The sequence below is a fragment of the Bubalus bubalis genome, chromosome 1 (assembly GCF_019923935.1).
Source record: "Bubalus bubalis isolate 160015118507 breed Murrah chromosome 1, NDDB_SH_1, whole genome shotgun sequence".
Lineage (NCBI taxonomy): Eukaryota > Metazoa > Chordata > Mammalia > Artiodactyla > Bovidae > Bubalus > Bubalus bubalis.
The window spans coordinates 188,934,326-188,949,885 of NC_059157.1; the positions used below are offsets into that span (position 1 = coordinate 188,934,326).

The window sequence follows — 15,560 nt, forward strand, 5'->3', positions numbered from 1 at the left end:
TGGGGTGGAGTGAGGGGAGTGGGGTGACTGAAATTAAGGCCAGCTACAAGTTTTAAAATTTCCTTCTTGGTACTGATTACTCATCTGGTGGGCCGTCTAGACTGTGGCTGTTTCACCCTTTGTCCTCTGGTAAATCAGTCCTTCCTGCAGGAGGGATGATGGAACCCAAAGGAAATGAAACTTAAAATCTGTTCATTTTGCCACTTGCTGGTAATTCAGGTGAAATATTTATAGAGAAATGTTGAAATTCATAGCATCAATATTTAGAAGTTATTTCTGAGTTCAAATTTACTCATCTCTCTAGATTATATTGTTTTCAAGGATAAAGAAAGTTTTACCTTTTTCACCTGTTGGATGAACAGGTTATTTTTTCCAGATCCACTGGAAACACTTGTAACTTTATACAAGCCTTTGAGATTTGTACACCATGGATACAAAGTTTTTTGTAGTGAAATTGTATCATACCTTTGTTGTTTTTGTTCAGTCACTCAGTTCTCTCTGACTCTTTGCAACCCTGTGTCTGTAGCCCACCAGTCTCCTCTGTCCCTGGGATTCTCCAGGCAAGAATACTGGAGTGGGCTGCCATTTCCTTCTCCAGGGGATCCTCCTGTCCCAGGGATCGAACCTGAGTCTCTAGCATTGCAGGTGGATTCTTTATGAGCCACCAGGGAAGTCCCATAAGTTAAGCCCCGTCCTTCTGAGCCTTTATTTATTGTTGATTGACGCTACTCTTGAGCTCAGCTGGTGGGAGAGACAGACTCACCGTGAGAAGTGTTTCTAGGGTGAGCTGACGGTGCTGGTCCTGGTGCCGGGGGGGCTGAGCTCAGGGCAGCTGGGCGGGGCGGGGGGAGGGTCAGTGAGGATGTGTCAGCCGAGCAGGAAGGTGTTGGGTAAAAAGACAGGAGAACCTGAGAAGCTGAGTGGGCTTGAACTGGAGAGAGTAGGAATCAGAGCTGGACACCCGGGCTGGTCCATGTTGTCATGGTCCTCAGGTGCCATGTTAAACACCTGCATTTTAGTCTGTCAGTCACCGGGAACCCAAAGAGGTTTTTGAAGTGGGCAGGGCACCTGGGGTTTGGGAACTGAGGCGTAGTCACCTTATTTTCCTGTGCACACTGTAGACAGGGTCTGAGTCTTGTGACTCATCATAACCCCCCCATCCATCTCGCAGCACCTCTCTCATAACAGCACTCACTGACTGCTTACATATACATAGCCTTAGACCAGCTCATGATGAAACCATTTCCTCATCTGATGTCTCATCACCTGCCTGATGTGTTTCACCAGTTCTAGAGGGAAGAAAGGAAGAGGAGGGAGGAAGCCCGTTTGCATCCCAAGATCGTGGTCACTGTTGGGCGGTGGTTCTGTGCCTGGAGTGTTTTCTGCATAATCTGTTCATGTCTTCCCAGGTGTGTCGTACTCTCCGATCCCTTGAAGGACTCCTCCCGAACTCAGGAATCCTGGAATGCCTTCCTGACCAAACTCAGGACATTACTTCTTATGTCTTTTACAAAAAACCTAGGCAAGTTTGAGGATGACATGAGAACCTTGAGAGAGAAGAGGACCGAGCCAGGCTGGAGCTTCTGTGAATACTTCATGGTGCAGGTACCTGAGTGACTACACAGAGTGAGACTGCTTCCTTCTCTTTGCCTCCCTCTTCATTCTTGTGAATAAGGCGGCTGTCTTGCGGTCATTCATATGGACGTAGCTTATAAGACCAAATGACAGTGTAGTGGCCAGCTTCATTCTCTTGGCTTATTAAGGAAGATCGGAGATGGTCTCCTGAGTAGTTACTGTGTCAGCTGCCTCGCTGCTTCAGAGCTTGGCATCTAGCCTTTTATGAAATGACCTTGTCCTCAGAGCAGTTCTGCTTTTGTCGGTGTCTTGGGCCTCCTGGTGTCTACCATGGACCTGGCTTAGGCTGTGGGGCCCAGCGCTGGTGATGACTCTGAGGATAAGATGTCTCCTGCCTGCCTGGCGCTGTGGTTGAATTACTTGAGTCCCAAGTATGTTTCCTCCATAGTTTTGTAACTTTGGGTTCCAATGAAAGATTGTCTTAAGCTGGTTTCTTTACTCTAGCTTACAAAAGTGTTTAGGTTTCCAAAAATTGTGGTCTATAGTCAGTTCTCTTGTTTTTTAAGAGGAACAGTGTGTTAAGTGAACAAAGTGATGTGAAACAGAGGAGCTTGGGGGAGGAGACCCTCCTTGCACTGCAGAGGGATAAGAGTGTTGCTGTTAGGGTCCTTGTTCTTTGTTCACCATGTTTTGCCTGGAAAAGCATGATTTTCATATTTCGTAATTTCATATTTAAATATCACCTGTATATTAATTACTGAAGAAATAATGCACCTTGAATAAATAAAAGACCCTAATTAGAAATTTTGAAGTTTGTCTCTTATTCTGATGCTTCTGTCGTGGTGATATTTGGGTGATTTTGGGCAACATAAGGGAGTTTGAACGTGTTCATAATTCCCTGTATGGCTGACTGTGACAGAACTTTCAGATCACCCTGTCTCTTTACCCTTCAATCGTATTAAACTTATTTCCTAAGAGTAGTGACAAGGAAAGAGAAGAGTCCAAATGAACACAGTGGTATTGGTTTAGAATCAGTGTGAACTCGTGGTTGGATAACTGGATGGCTGGGTAGATAGATTCAGAAATATTGATGTATGTGTGGGTGGGGGTTAATGCGTGTGCATGTAAATATTGCTTTGCTCTTTACGCTGATGGGGTCTGGAAAAAATGACACCTCAGTAGCAGTGAGCAGACTTAGTGCTAAGATCTTGGTTTCTAAACTGCATTCTCCAATAAAAGTTGGCAGGGCTCCTGGACATGATTGGTTCCAGGGCTAATGTAGGGAAAATACAATATTTTGTAGAAGCACAAAGTAAGCAGGTGCTCAAGAAAAAGGTGGAGGTCTGTCAAAGGAGCACACACACCACCTCCAGGGGCCTCCTGACACCCAAAGCAGGAGCAGTGTGTGCAGCAAATGAGTAACGACAGACCAGAGATGCACCCCGTGGGGTAGAATCAGCATCCTTATGTCTCCATAGATATAAATAAGTAGTCGGTTTAATAAGTAAATGAAGGAGAAGATTCCGCTGTTCCATAGAGCAGAATTCTAATTAAAGAGTGTGTGTCTGGGGAGCAAGGGAAGTACCAAGGATGAGAGGCCGAGCACTCAGGCCTGGCACGTCACAGAGGGACTCCAGGAGTCATGCTGGCCTTTTCCTGCTTCTGTCTGTGCTTGGTCATTAACTTGATTTTCTGTTTCTTAGCATAAACATTGTTCAGAATGCTGCTTGCTTTTCTCTGTTGCGATCTTTCCTGGCTTCTTGTTTCAAAACACTGATTTATAATTTTGTGTTTTCCTTTTTAAACTTTCTTTGGGTGACTAGGAGGAGCTTGCCTTTGTCTTTGAGATGCTGCAGCAGTTTGAAGACGCTCTGGTGCAGTACGATGAACTGGACGCCTTGTTTTCTCAGTATGTTGTCAACTTTGGTGCTGGGGGTGAGTAGTGAAGTTTTAGAAACAAGTTCTTTTCTCACCATAGCTTTCCCACTTCTAACTAGTATGGAAGCTGCTGTTATTTACCTAATGATTAAATCATCTTCCGTGGTTTTTAAAAAAAACAGATTATGCAGGATATATTCCCATCTTGCTATAGGGAGTGAAATGAGAGTTGGGTGTTAGTCACACTTGTGGAAGAATCTTGAGGAATGAAAGTGTTGAAGGAGTTGTTTTCAGATATAAAGTGTCATTTCTACAGCTTGAGCTGTCTGTCTAGGGATGCTCCCGATTCTGTGCCTCCTTGCTAACATAGTGTGGGGGATCTTTTTCTTTGGTTAAGAGGTTGTCTGTGTGATATTTGAGTGTTCACTACAGTGAGTCTTACATGACACCATTGTAAAGGGTGTTCATCTTTTTAACGATGTCTTAAAGTTTTCTAAAAATACGAAACTAGCACAGTGACCCATGTACAAAGAAAAAAGTTTGTAATTGTGCTCACTGTTCTTTGCTTGGTATTTATTTTGGTAGAAATGGCATCCCATTATCATGACATTTGTCTGAAGCTTGTTCTTACTAGCAGTCCATCACAGGCGTCTCTTCAAGGGGACAGGTCAGGTGCTAAGCTGTTTCTACAGTAGCTGCCGAGTGCTTCACAGTGTGGGCTCCTTAGGCTTGATTCAGCCGCCCTGGTGCTGGGCATTTGGGTCGTCTCCACTCTGCTACCACAAGCAGTGCTATGATAGCCATCTTTATCGGGGGTTCTTTTAAGAACCTTTGTCACAGTGTCTGAAGAGAGGCGTGATTCCCAGGAGCCATTGTCTTGTCTGCTAGGAGACCTGTAGGGAGTGAGGTGCAGGGGCCGCCCCCCTGGCCTGTGGGCCCCGCCCTGGTTCTCAGAGTGATGCGATGTCACCCACTGAGGCCCACTTCCAGGCAGTTTTCATGCAGTTCAGCTTTGGATCTCTTACTTTGCTGAGACACAGACAAAAGCATATAACTAAAGCAATTTACTAATTAGATTTTGAAAACTTAAAGGGAGTTAAATTACATTTCTTATATCTTACATACCCATGTTATATATATATATATGTGTGTGTGTGTGTGTATATATATATATATATAGAGTGTCTCACATAGCTTACATGTTTCTTATATTTCACATAGTTTCTTTGTTCTCTCAGTTTTAAAATAAACCTGGGGCAATTTAAAATCCAAAAGTAAGCCTGGACCAGCTTTTACAGTGAAATGATAAGGTGGTTCATTTTTGTTCATTCATATATATACTTCTTGAGAGCCTTCCCTGTTCTGAATACAGTAGGGAACACAACAAAATTCCTTCTTTGATGGAGTTTACATGAAAGGGAGACATATGGAAAAACAGGTATGTCACTTAGAGTCAGGTAGTGAGGGTAGCAAGTGCAGGCTGGGCAGCAGATGCAGGTGTGGGGGAGGGTGGCGGTAAGGCTGCTTAGTGTCAGATGGGGGCCTAGGAGGCCCTCCAAGAGAGGCCTGACCAAACGTGCGGGGAGCCAGGAAACCCCAGTGGGCTCCGATGGGGCCCTAGCAGAGGGATCTGCTGAAGAAGGGCCTGACGGCTGGGGGGACACCTCACTTTATGGACAGTGAGCCGCTGAGTCTCAGCTCAGGTCAGTGAGGGACGCTGGTGCTGTTGCTGGCCCTGCAGCCGTGAAGCAATGCCACCATGCCAGGGTAGATATGGACGTCCAGGGAGGTGGCTGTGAGAGAGGAAGGTAGATTAAAAAGTTTTTTCCTTAAGATTGAATGACCCTGTTATTGTAGACGCTTGTGTTTAGTTTAAAACCATATTTGAGTCTTTGGGCTCTTAGAATTGGGGAGCCTTGTTGGAAATCTCCGACAGTTAGAGGAGGTTCCCTCTGCGTCCCACTACTACTGCTTCCTCGTGCCTGTGGGCCCTTCCTCTGGGAGCTGGACTCAGGTGTTGACAGGGTTGAGTGGCAGACAGGCAGGAGGCTTAAACACGTCAGGAAGAGTGTGGGGATGAAAGAAGAAAAAGACTGTCCCGTGGCCAGGCTGCTCCCCCACACACGGTAGGGAGGAACCCCATAGCACACTCCCACCTGGGCCTCCTGCCTCCTCCCCGGTGACTGATTGTGGAGCCTGAGGTGTCCCCGACCCTCAGCCCGGCGGCCTGATCACATCCTGGCTTGTTCACGACCTTCGGGGCCTGGAACGGCGTTGTGCCTTGTGGCCTCTGTCCTGTCCCTCAATGCCAGGTGCCGAATGGGTGTCCTTGTAGTGAGCACCCTGTCCTATGTCCCTTGCTGGGTTCCCCACAGCCTCGAGGGGGGGCTGGCACTTCGGGCCGAACAGCAGTTGAGCCGCCCATCGGTCCCCTAGGGCTCACGGTCCCATGCAGTGAGGTGAAGGAATCTGCAGTCAGCGCCTTTCACGATGTGTGTTTGTTTAGATGGTGCCAACTGGCTGACTTTTTTCTGCCAGCCGGTGAAGAGCTGGAATGGATTGATCCTCCGAAAGCCCATAGATATGGAGAAGCGCGAATTGATACAGAGGCAAGAAGCCACCCTGTTAGATCTGCGCAGTTACCTGTTCTCTCGCCAGTGCACCCTGCTCCTCTTCCTGCAGAGGCCGTGGGAGGTGGCTCAGCGCGCCCTAGAACTGCTGCACAGCTGTGTGCAGGAGCTGAAGCTCTTGGAAGTGAGTCGTCTCTTTTCCCCATTTACCCGCTTCCTGACTGTTGGCATAGAAACCGATTAAGTAATTGCTAGAAAATACAACTTCTGCTCTCAACACAGTGCAGTTCACACTGGCCCACAGTGAGCCTCCTAGATCAGTTTCTCAATATAATTTTTAAGGTAACCCTGGCTTATTCTGTGGGAGCTGGGCCTCACTGATCAAGATCACTCGTCTGGGGGACACACAGAATCAGGTTTCGCAGGCAGTGTTTGTTTTCTTTCAGAGCTGTCCTTTCAGATACATGCATTTGCCGGTGACATGTGAGTGACACACAGCAAGCTGTGCACGTTAATCAGTAGCACCCAGTTTAATGGAGGTACGTTACAAGCACACGTGTGCATGCGTGTGGGAAAGAACACAGTTAGCCGAAGGTGTTCATTGTAGCGGAACACTTGGTTTTCTAGATTAATACCCCCAGGGCTCTGGGCTCTTTTCCTGCCGGTAGCATTGGAAACATTTTAGTGAGATAGGGGAGCACTAATGACTGTCCGTTCCGGGCGTTCTCACCTTTTTTGTTTTAGTGACCTCTTTACATGGAAAACTGCACATATACACACTCCAGTTGTTACATACTCTTTCAGAGGATTCTTAGGCACCTGCTCCCACTGCCTGGTTAAGTACTGAGAGGGTGGTCTAATTCCATTTTATAAAGGAGGAAAGTAGGTGTGGAAGTGGTTAGGTGACTTACAGGTAACATAATTAACTCGTCACAGACTCAGATCCTCCCGGCAGGCTTCGGTCCTTTCTGTTGGGCTCCACATCAGGGCTCTGGGGGCACAGTTAGTGAAGACCCAGGGCACTGGTGGTAGGGGTAGTTTTCATATCATAGACTTTTCTGTTTTATGTTCCCTAAAAAGCTAAATAATAGACTCAATAAGATAAACTGTTGTGCTAATTTCTAAAGAAGAGATGCCTAGCCTAGCTGAGCCACAAACTTGAGAATTTAGGACTTTTTATCAAATTATTTTTCTTCCTTGGACATCTAATCAAACATATGAGAAAAAAAGAACACTTTCCACCTTGAGGTGATGTTCTTATGGCCACCTGTCACCGAGTAGGTTGAGATAATCTTCTTTGGCTATTCCAGTCTAGTTGTACAGACTCCAGGGCTGAGGGGGTTGCTTCATTAATGGGACAGGGCTGCCTAGAGATTTACTGACTGAGAGATTTTCTCTTGTTAGTGGATCAGGGGAAAACATGGGAGTGTATTAAGAGCCCAAGCAGTCCAGCCTTGGCACCTTCAAATTGGGGTCACCCAGGAGGGCTCTTTAGGACTTAGTGATGGTGTTCTCCCTGGAGAGGGCATGTGGGGCATCAGGCACAGAACTCCTCTCTCTACTTTCTCATCTGAGATCTCTCTCTAGGTTGTTTTGGGAGCTGGGGGTGGTCCTTATATCTTAAAGAAGTTTTGCGGTTGGCAATAAAGCGGATAAGTTTTAGTCTTAGAATTTCTTTAAATTTTTATGGAGACAATGAAAATTCAAGACTCAAAATTATTTATTTTTTCTGCATATTTGATTCCGCTCTCAAAACTAGAACTCATTTCCTGTGTCTGCTAGCTTTCTTTCTGGTGATTGTTATTGACAGTCATGTCCATGGCCAGAGGCCAGCATAGAGCCTTGGGTTCCCCCACACAGAGCTGGGCAGAACTGCCGCTTGCAGAGTCAGTCCTCAGGCAGCTTGCAGGTTGGGCCAGCATGTGGTGCTTCTAGGGTTAGGTTTGGTCATTTATCCTTATTAAGCCAAAAGCATATGTATTGCAACCATTTTGTGCATTTCTTACTGTGATGTTTCTTTTGCAGAAAATGCCTGTGTTTGCTCTTTGTGGTTTGTAAAGCAAGTTGTGGTGACTTCCTTGTTGGTGCATCAGTTGATTTATAGTGTCTTCTCTGAGAGTAGGAGACGCTGAGGTGGCCAGATGCCCCCTCCGTGGTGTGGCCTGGGGTCGTCACCTGCGCGGTGCCTGCTGAGGCCGGGGGCCAGCTCCCGGCTTGGCAGTGTGTGAGTGTGGAAAGGGTGCCTGCCCACAGTGCTGCTGGCGTCAGGAGCAGTAGACCTAAGGTTGCGCCAGGTCTGTGGGGGCTCAGATGACTCGTCACAGAGTATCTCTTTGTTGTCTACAACATTTAAACCCTCCCCCACCCGTTTACCAAAAGTCTAGTATATTCCCTGCATAAATTTGGAAAATACAGACAGATCTGCAGAAGAAAATGTCATTGCTTATTCTAAAGTAAGAGGCTCTCTTTTTGGTCTGTGGCCTTCCTGTGTGTGGAAGGACTGTTTGGACTTTGGGACTGTTAAGCAGGTCTGCCGTTGCAGGAGTGCGTATCCTTGTCCGTCACCTTATTCAGTGCATTCACACGTAGGATGGCCAGTTGAAGACTGCACTTGTCTTTAACGCTTTTAGTGTACATCATCAAATTGCTTTCTAGAAAGATCGCCCCATTTTTAGTTACACTAGTAATACTCTTTTCCTGCATCTTTGGTAAGAAAAAAAGTAATACGTGTATATATTTTCATCTTTACCAGATTGGTAAGTGAGAACAATATAAGGAAGATATTTTCTAGAATGTCGTTCTATGTTTGTTACAGTGACTCCCCAAAGGATTTCTGTGTTAATGTGTTTTTCTCGGTACCAGCTTGTCTTTTATCAGCATAGGTTCTGATTATGTTTACAGACAGGGCTGGCCAAGAGATCAGGACTCTTCAGGATCTAGAGCCTGGCCAGCGCCGTGCGTGAGAGGCCCGCGCCCAGACTGTGTGTGGGAGAAGCTGCAGGCTGAGCAGGATGGACAAGGCCTGCCATCCAGGCCTGCCAGCTGGCGTTGGCATTCCTGGGTTCAGGCCCCACGGAGGACAGAGCAGAGGCTTTGCAGAGGAGCGAACCTCAGGGTCCTCGAGTACTTGCTCATCATGTGACCTTGAGCCCTGAGGGAGGACCTGAACTGTGAGAGGAGTGGGAGTGGACGGAGCAGGAGGCAACCGGGGAAGGCGTTGATGTCGATAAGAGCCGATGAGCCTCAGGAAGAGGGAAAGAGGGTTAGAGAAGGAACTGCCCAGCACCATTGAGAAAGCAGCTGACCACACACAGTGGTGAGGGGAGAGAGGGCCCACTCATGAGGAAGAAACAAGTCCTGCTTGACCTCAAGAAACCCACAGTTTGTGCACAGAGCCAGCTGTGTGAGGGGGCTCTCAGAGCCCAGAGCTGCCGGGCCATCAGAGCAAGCTGTTCCAGGGTGGGGTGGGTGGGTGGGGGTGGAATTGAGGAGAGAGGGGCAGCTTGCGTGGGCACATGGACACTGCCTGACATGTCTGGGGTGGGAGTCAAGAGGTGGTCTTGTGTGAGCTGGGTTTTAAAGTTTCGTTCATTCAGCAGTTACTTGTTGAGCACCTGTTTTGTGCTAGCCAAGCACTCACTCGAGGAGCTGTGCTTTTAGCAGCGAGCACGACAGACCAACACCACCCCTCCTCACCCTGTGAGCTGAGTCAGGACCCACCAGGTGGACGTGGCCTGGGTGGCAGGCAGAGAGAGTGAGTTTCAGGAAGAGAACTTACCGCTGAGAAAGAACTCTCGAGGAGCTTAGTCTTGGTAGAACTTAGGGCTGAGGCAGGACATGGAGGTGAGGCTCCAAAGGTCTTGGAAGCCAGGTTTGAAAGCATACATCACCTTGAAAGTTGGCTTTTATTCTACAGCTAGTGGGGAGCCACCCTTGGGTTGAAAGCTGGGGTGCTGTGAGAGGTGAGGGCAGAGAGAGGCTCCCGATTAGGAGGAGATGCGGAGAAGAGTTGGAGACTCAGCTGAGACCTGGGGAGAAATGTGAGGTCGGAGCAAAGGCACTGGGGTAGACTTCGAACAAATGGAATATAAATGGATTCAATGAATAAATGGTTCTGAGTAACTGAATCTCATACCACCCACAAATAATTATTATTTTATGAAAGATAAAGCAAGAAAGCTTCTGAAAGATAATGTGGGAAAGTATCTTTATGACCTTGAGATTAGCAAATGTTTCTTAAATAGGACAGAAAGGCTTTGGCCAAGAGGGAAGAGTGTGGAAAATGGGCAGCCTGGAAATCAGAGCCTCTCGTCATCAATCAGCACCACGGAGGAGGGGTGACAGGGCGGCTAGCAGGGGACAGAGGGCCATAGGCTGTGTAGTTAAGAAGGACTCTTACCCAGGATATGGGAAGAACCCCTACAAGTCAGCTTAAAAGACTGAAAAATCAAGAGCAATTAGGCAAATGAAGATATCCAGTTGGCTAATAAGCAGATGAAAAGGTGCTCAGTCTCATTCATTATAGAGAAATGCAAACTACAATAACAGTGGCATCTGCCCCCCGGGTGGCTACCGTGGAAGGGCTTGATAAGTGTTGGTGGGAGCAGGGAGCACCTGGAGTCCTTTCCTTGACGAGAAGAGTAGGAATGGGCACCCGTCTTAGGAGAGCTGTTTGGCAGCATCTGCTGGAGCCCAACCTGTGCTGCCCGTGAGCCTGCGATTTGTCCCCCTCTGTCCAGGAGGCAGTGCAGGGACGCTCGTGGTGGCCTTACCGTAACCGCCAGGCCCTGGAAATAACCCAAATGTCCACCCTGTACGAGGGAAGCAGTCACTGCTGTCTGTGTGGACAGCAGACGGGTGTGGCGGCAAGGTTGTGAACGCAGAGTCTCGCTGGAGGAGTCAGACACAAGACGTGCCTGCATGTTGATGTCGTGCATATGAGTTCATGAGGAGGCACCAGTGGTGTGTTGGGAGCTGTGTGGCGGGCATGGCCCCATTGTGGTCCATATAGGACACTGGGGTTTGCGTTATGTTTTAAAACATAGGTTTAGAAAAGACAAAAGAATGTCTTTAATTTTATGCTTGGAAAATGGTCAGACAGCTATTGCCATGACCAATAATACTGATATCAGAAAAGGAGAGGGTTTGAAGAAAGATAAAGAATGTTTATGAAGAAATTATTTTTAAAAAGTCTGTTGCTCACAAAGGAGTTTATCCAGAGGGCCCCGAAGTCTATGGAAAGGCACTCAGTGTCTTTCTCGTTAGGGCGCATGAAGTGTCCAGTTGCCGAGAATGCCGCTGGGCTCCAGGTGGACTGGCGGAGCCTTGAGCTTGCCTAGGGCTTGTCCGTTGTGGGAGGCAGGGCTTGCTCTTTGTCAGGCGTGGGGCACTGGGGTGGGTGGCCGTCAGAGGAACTCAGCCTGCCACTGTCTAAAGGTATGTGGCTTTGGGTGAGACCCCTGTGGGCCATTGGTACTTCTCAGCCTCGCCCCCTGTGGAGCACCGCAGTTCAACTCGGGGGAGGGTATGTGCTCTGGACAGAGTCCCTGAGCTGCATCCCACCGGCCAGCTCTCTGCATCCCTTTGAGGTTGGTCCCTTGTCTGGACAAGAGAGTCATACCACTTTATCACCTTATGAAAGTTGCTTCTGATCATGTCGTTATTTTCCGTACTGATTTTTCATTTGAATGGTCTAAGTAGTTTGTCTCATTTTTCAAAGACTGGGCACTGAGCATGTGTGGGAGCATTGAATGGCGTTCTCTGGGCCTTTCCAGCTGGTGCCAGGTCCTTCTGTGTGTGCTCAGGGTGCGCTGAAGAAGTGTTTCTTACAAAAGTTGGTTTCGTCAGCTTGTGCAGCTCCTCCCCTGTCAGCTGATGTGGTATCACTTCTTAGTCCCCACTGTGACTAGGACCAACTGGCGGGTCTCACCAGAGCTGGGGCCCCAGCTGTGAGACACCTCATGATGTCAGTGCCCCCGAAAAGGCAGTCTGCACTGCCAGGTGTGGCGTAAAGGTGCTGTCAATTGTGAGACACTCCTGTTTCAAAGACCCTGAAGTGCAGAGGAAAGCCCACCTGAGGACCGATCACATACAGTAGATACTTCTGAATGTCTGACACTATAGTGTTTATTACGTCCCCAAGCAACAGGCGTCCATTTTTACAAACATAATTACACCTAAAAAATTAATAGCAGTTCCCAAATACCATCAAATGTCTACTTAATACTAGATTTCTATGTTGATACATGATCTGAACTGTGTTCCAATGGTCATCTGAGGTCTTAGCTTCCCACCTTCACAATGTGTGTTCTTTAAACTGAGAGGTGACCTGTTTCCAAGCCTAGAGTACGTGCTGACAGCTCGCCTTGCAGGCATCTTTAATAAGCTTTTGGGTACCTTGCTGAGATCACGCCCCTGCCGAGGCCCTCCGTATCATCGGGAGTGTGAGCCACTGAGTCCTTTTGGGCACAGACAGCCCTTCCGCCTGTAGCTGAGCCACTGCCCCTGTTGTTATACCCCTTTCTCTTCCCTGTGGTTTTGCAGAATCTGGGTGGCTGCCGGGAGGGGCTTCTCCGAGCGCCCTCCTCACTGCCCGCGCCTGTGCCCCCAGGTCTCCGTGCCGCCCGGTGCCCTGGACTGCTGGGTGTTCCTGAGCTGCCTGGAGGTGCTGCAGAGGATAGAAGGGTGCTGTGACCGGGCGCAGATAGACTCGAACATTGCCCACACCGTGGGCTTGTGGAGCTACGCCACAGAGAAGGTAGCTGCAGAGTGCAGAGGGAGCCTGTCTGTGCCCCTGGGGTGGGGCTGGAGTTCGCTGTTGGGGAAGTGCTGCACACATGGTCCCTCCTTGTGGGTCTGGCTGCTTCAGGGGCGTCCAGTAGCAACATGGACGCGGTGGGTCCCTGCCAGTGTCTGACTCCAGTAGATGTCAGACACTTGCTGCGCTCGTGCAAAAGGTGGACTCTGCACCAGGAATGAGGGTGGTGAAGACAAAGCAGGGTGAGCGTGAAACCTGTGCAGAAATCAGATGAGGACAGTGGTCCTGTGTGGGCAGCAGGAAAGCTTGGTGGCAATGCAGACAGAGTGGGGGACCTTGCAGCTTGGGAATGACCAGAGTCAGAGGCACTCACAGGATGATCGTGTAGAAGGTATGAGTTTGAAAGGATCATAGCAAGATGTATTTTTATATCCAGATAAAAATCTTTTGGGTAGGAAAGCTAAATTTCTTGCATTTAGAAGGATGTTAACTTTAAATTTGTAAATTCTGTACTGGTTCTTATAGCAGATTAATTGATATTTGGGGTCTGTCTCAACAGCTGAAGTCCCTGGGCTATCTGTGTGGACTTGTGTCAGAAAAGGGACCTAACTCAGAGGACCTCAATAGGACCGTGGATCTTTTGGCGGGTTTGGGAGCCGAGCGGCCCGAGACAGGTACTTTTTGAAATGTACCCAAAAGCACCGAGAACGTGGGCTGTGCTTGTCATGTATAACTCAGATTCTGGCAGTAGGACTACTCACCATTTGGGAAATTAGACTCATTATTAGCTGACCAGATTAAGACACAGGATATTTTACCCTTTAATCACATAAAGAGATGTCAGAAATAGTTTAAGAAAGTATAAGCGTTCTTAAAACTGTGTCTGAGTTTCTGGTAGGCTTATATTGAGCTGGTCGGGACTTTGTACAGCCCTCATGAAGTTTAAATGCACCAGTCTCCTCCAGTTACAGGTGATTTATTTTTCTGATAATACGGCCAGCCAAAAGTCCTTTTATTGAGTAAATTGCTCCTAGGTGATAGAGCACTTTGAAAGGCGCATTACTGATTCTTTTAGCATAATGATAAGTGTGAGTTAGCAGGACTGTTGCTGACTGAAGCACACCTAGTGACCTGAGGGGACTCCCGCCGGCTCGGATCAGTTCCTCAGGGAAAGTGTGTGATGTGTGTGTTGCTCTGTTTCAACCTGAGACCACTTCACAGCATTCAGAAAGTAATTCAGTTCATTGTAGGATTTGTAATACACACTTAACAACTTCTAGCCTCAGTTAAAGATAAAAGCATTGCACGAAGTGTTTAGACTATTTCATGAGTATATTAACGGGACAAGAACGTGAGCAGTAGTGTGGTTTCAGCTGACATGGGTGTGCTGGTAGTTTCCGCAGCATCAGACGAAGTCCTGTACCTGTGACATTTGAGGCTGAACATAAAGTCATGGCTGGATGCAATGAAGGTGAATAAGGATGCTTATTTCTTTCTGTTTAAGCCAACACAGCTCAGAGTCCTTATAAGAAACTCAAAGAAGCGTTGTCATCAGTAGAAGCTTTTGAAAAGCACTACTTAGTAAGTATTTCAAGGGTTCCCTGTCCACTGGTGGCAGAGGACCTCTCTCTGTGAGACTTTGCTACGTTTGTAGCATTTTGGACTGGGAGTGAGCTGGTGTCGGGGACCTCCTTCTTGCTGGCTGGTTAAGTTTCCTCAGTGCCCTAGGGAATTGTCAATGCACCTGGAGTACTTGGTGGGTCAGTATCCACAGTGCCATAATTAGGCATAAAAGCATCCTTGGATATTTACCGTTCTGTTCCCCATGGGATTGCTCATTCAGTAGAGCAGAAATTGTAAGAAAGGCTAGTGAAGGATTTTCTGTATACAGAGGAACAGTTTGAACCTGAACAGGGCTTGTTGTACTTGATTTTAAAGGACTTAAATGTGGGCGTCTTAGAAAGCACTGCAGTAGCAGTCCAGTGGACCACCTGCGTTCCCAAGTCACGGTTAATTGGAGAGCATCTGACAGTTGCCTCTGTTACTCAAGAGAGTGAAAAAACGCTAAAAACGTTACCTGCATGTGGAAAATACACCAAAAAAAATTATTCTATGCCTGCTGAGTTTATGTTTCTTTCATTATTATGCTTCATACTTTATATACAAGTTGATGACTTTGTATAAACCACTGTTTTGTAAAAACTCAAATAACACAAAAAGGTCCAGAGTAAAAAAATGTTATATTAATAAGGAAGTCTTTTGCTTCAGCTTTGGGTAAATGAATGTCGGGTCTGTATAGCATTAAATTTGAAGTACAGAGTTACTTGGTCTTTGCTTTTCCGCAGGACTTGTCCCATGCCACCATCGAAATGTTCACGAGTATCGGAAGGATTCGATCTGCTAAGCTGGTTGGAAAGGATCTGGCAGAGTTTTACATGTAATTAATTTTGAACTTTTCTCTGCATTTCAGACATCTCCCAAGTGTAGTAAGAGGTTTGTTATGTAGGAGCTAATATGAAGTGTACCTAACTTTGTAGAATGAAAATATAAACTGTTAACCAAACATCATTTTTTTAGACAATTCCTTCTGAATACCAGAGTTTATTAACGATAGTAATTGTTACTAATCTTTGTGTTTCTTTAATTAATTTGGTGAACTTTTACATAAATGTTACACGTATGTAGATAATGTGTGCCCTCTTGTATGCAGTATATGGTGTGTGTTCTACACCATTTTCCCTGGTTGCTCGTGAGTGTCCCTGCGAGGTCAGTGGCGTGGA

The 15,560-nt window shown here is 47.2% G+C and overlaps 1 protein-coding gene across 5 annotated transcripts in view; it reads left to right on the forward strand.

Moving 5' to 3' along the window:
* The window catches only part of TRAPPC10 (trafficking protein particle complex subunit 10), a 75,868-nt gene that overhangs the window by 32,843 nt on the left and 27,465 nt on the right, over positions 1-15,560 (forward strand). For 3 of the 5 annotated variants that reach the window (XM_044947546.2, XM_044947555.2, XM_025292485.3), the window contains exons 5-11: positions 1,410-1,605; positions 3,399-3,510; positions 5,960-6,207; positions 12,634-12,780; positions 13,340-13,454; positions 14,285-14,361; positions 15,126-15,217. In XM_044947546.2, coding sequence (XP_044803481.2) covers positions 1,410-1,605; positions 3,399-3,510; positions 5,960-6,207; positions 12,634-12,780; positions 13,340-13,454; positions 14,285-14,361; positions 15,126-15,217 — 987 coding nt within the window. The remainder of the gene's footprint in view (positions 1-1,409; positions 1,606-3,398; positions 3,511-5,959; positions 6,208-12,633; positions 12,781-13,339; positions 13,455-14,284; positions 14,362-15,125; positions 15,218-15,560) is intronic. The other 2 variants (XM_044947554.2, XM_044947552.2) reach the window with 2 other exon arrangements.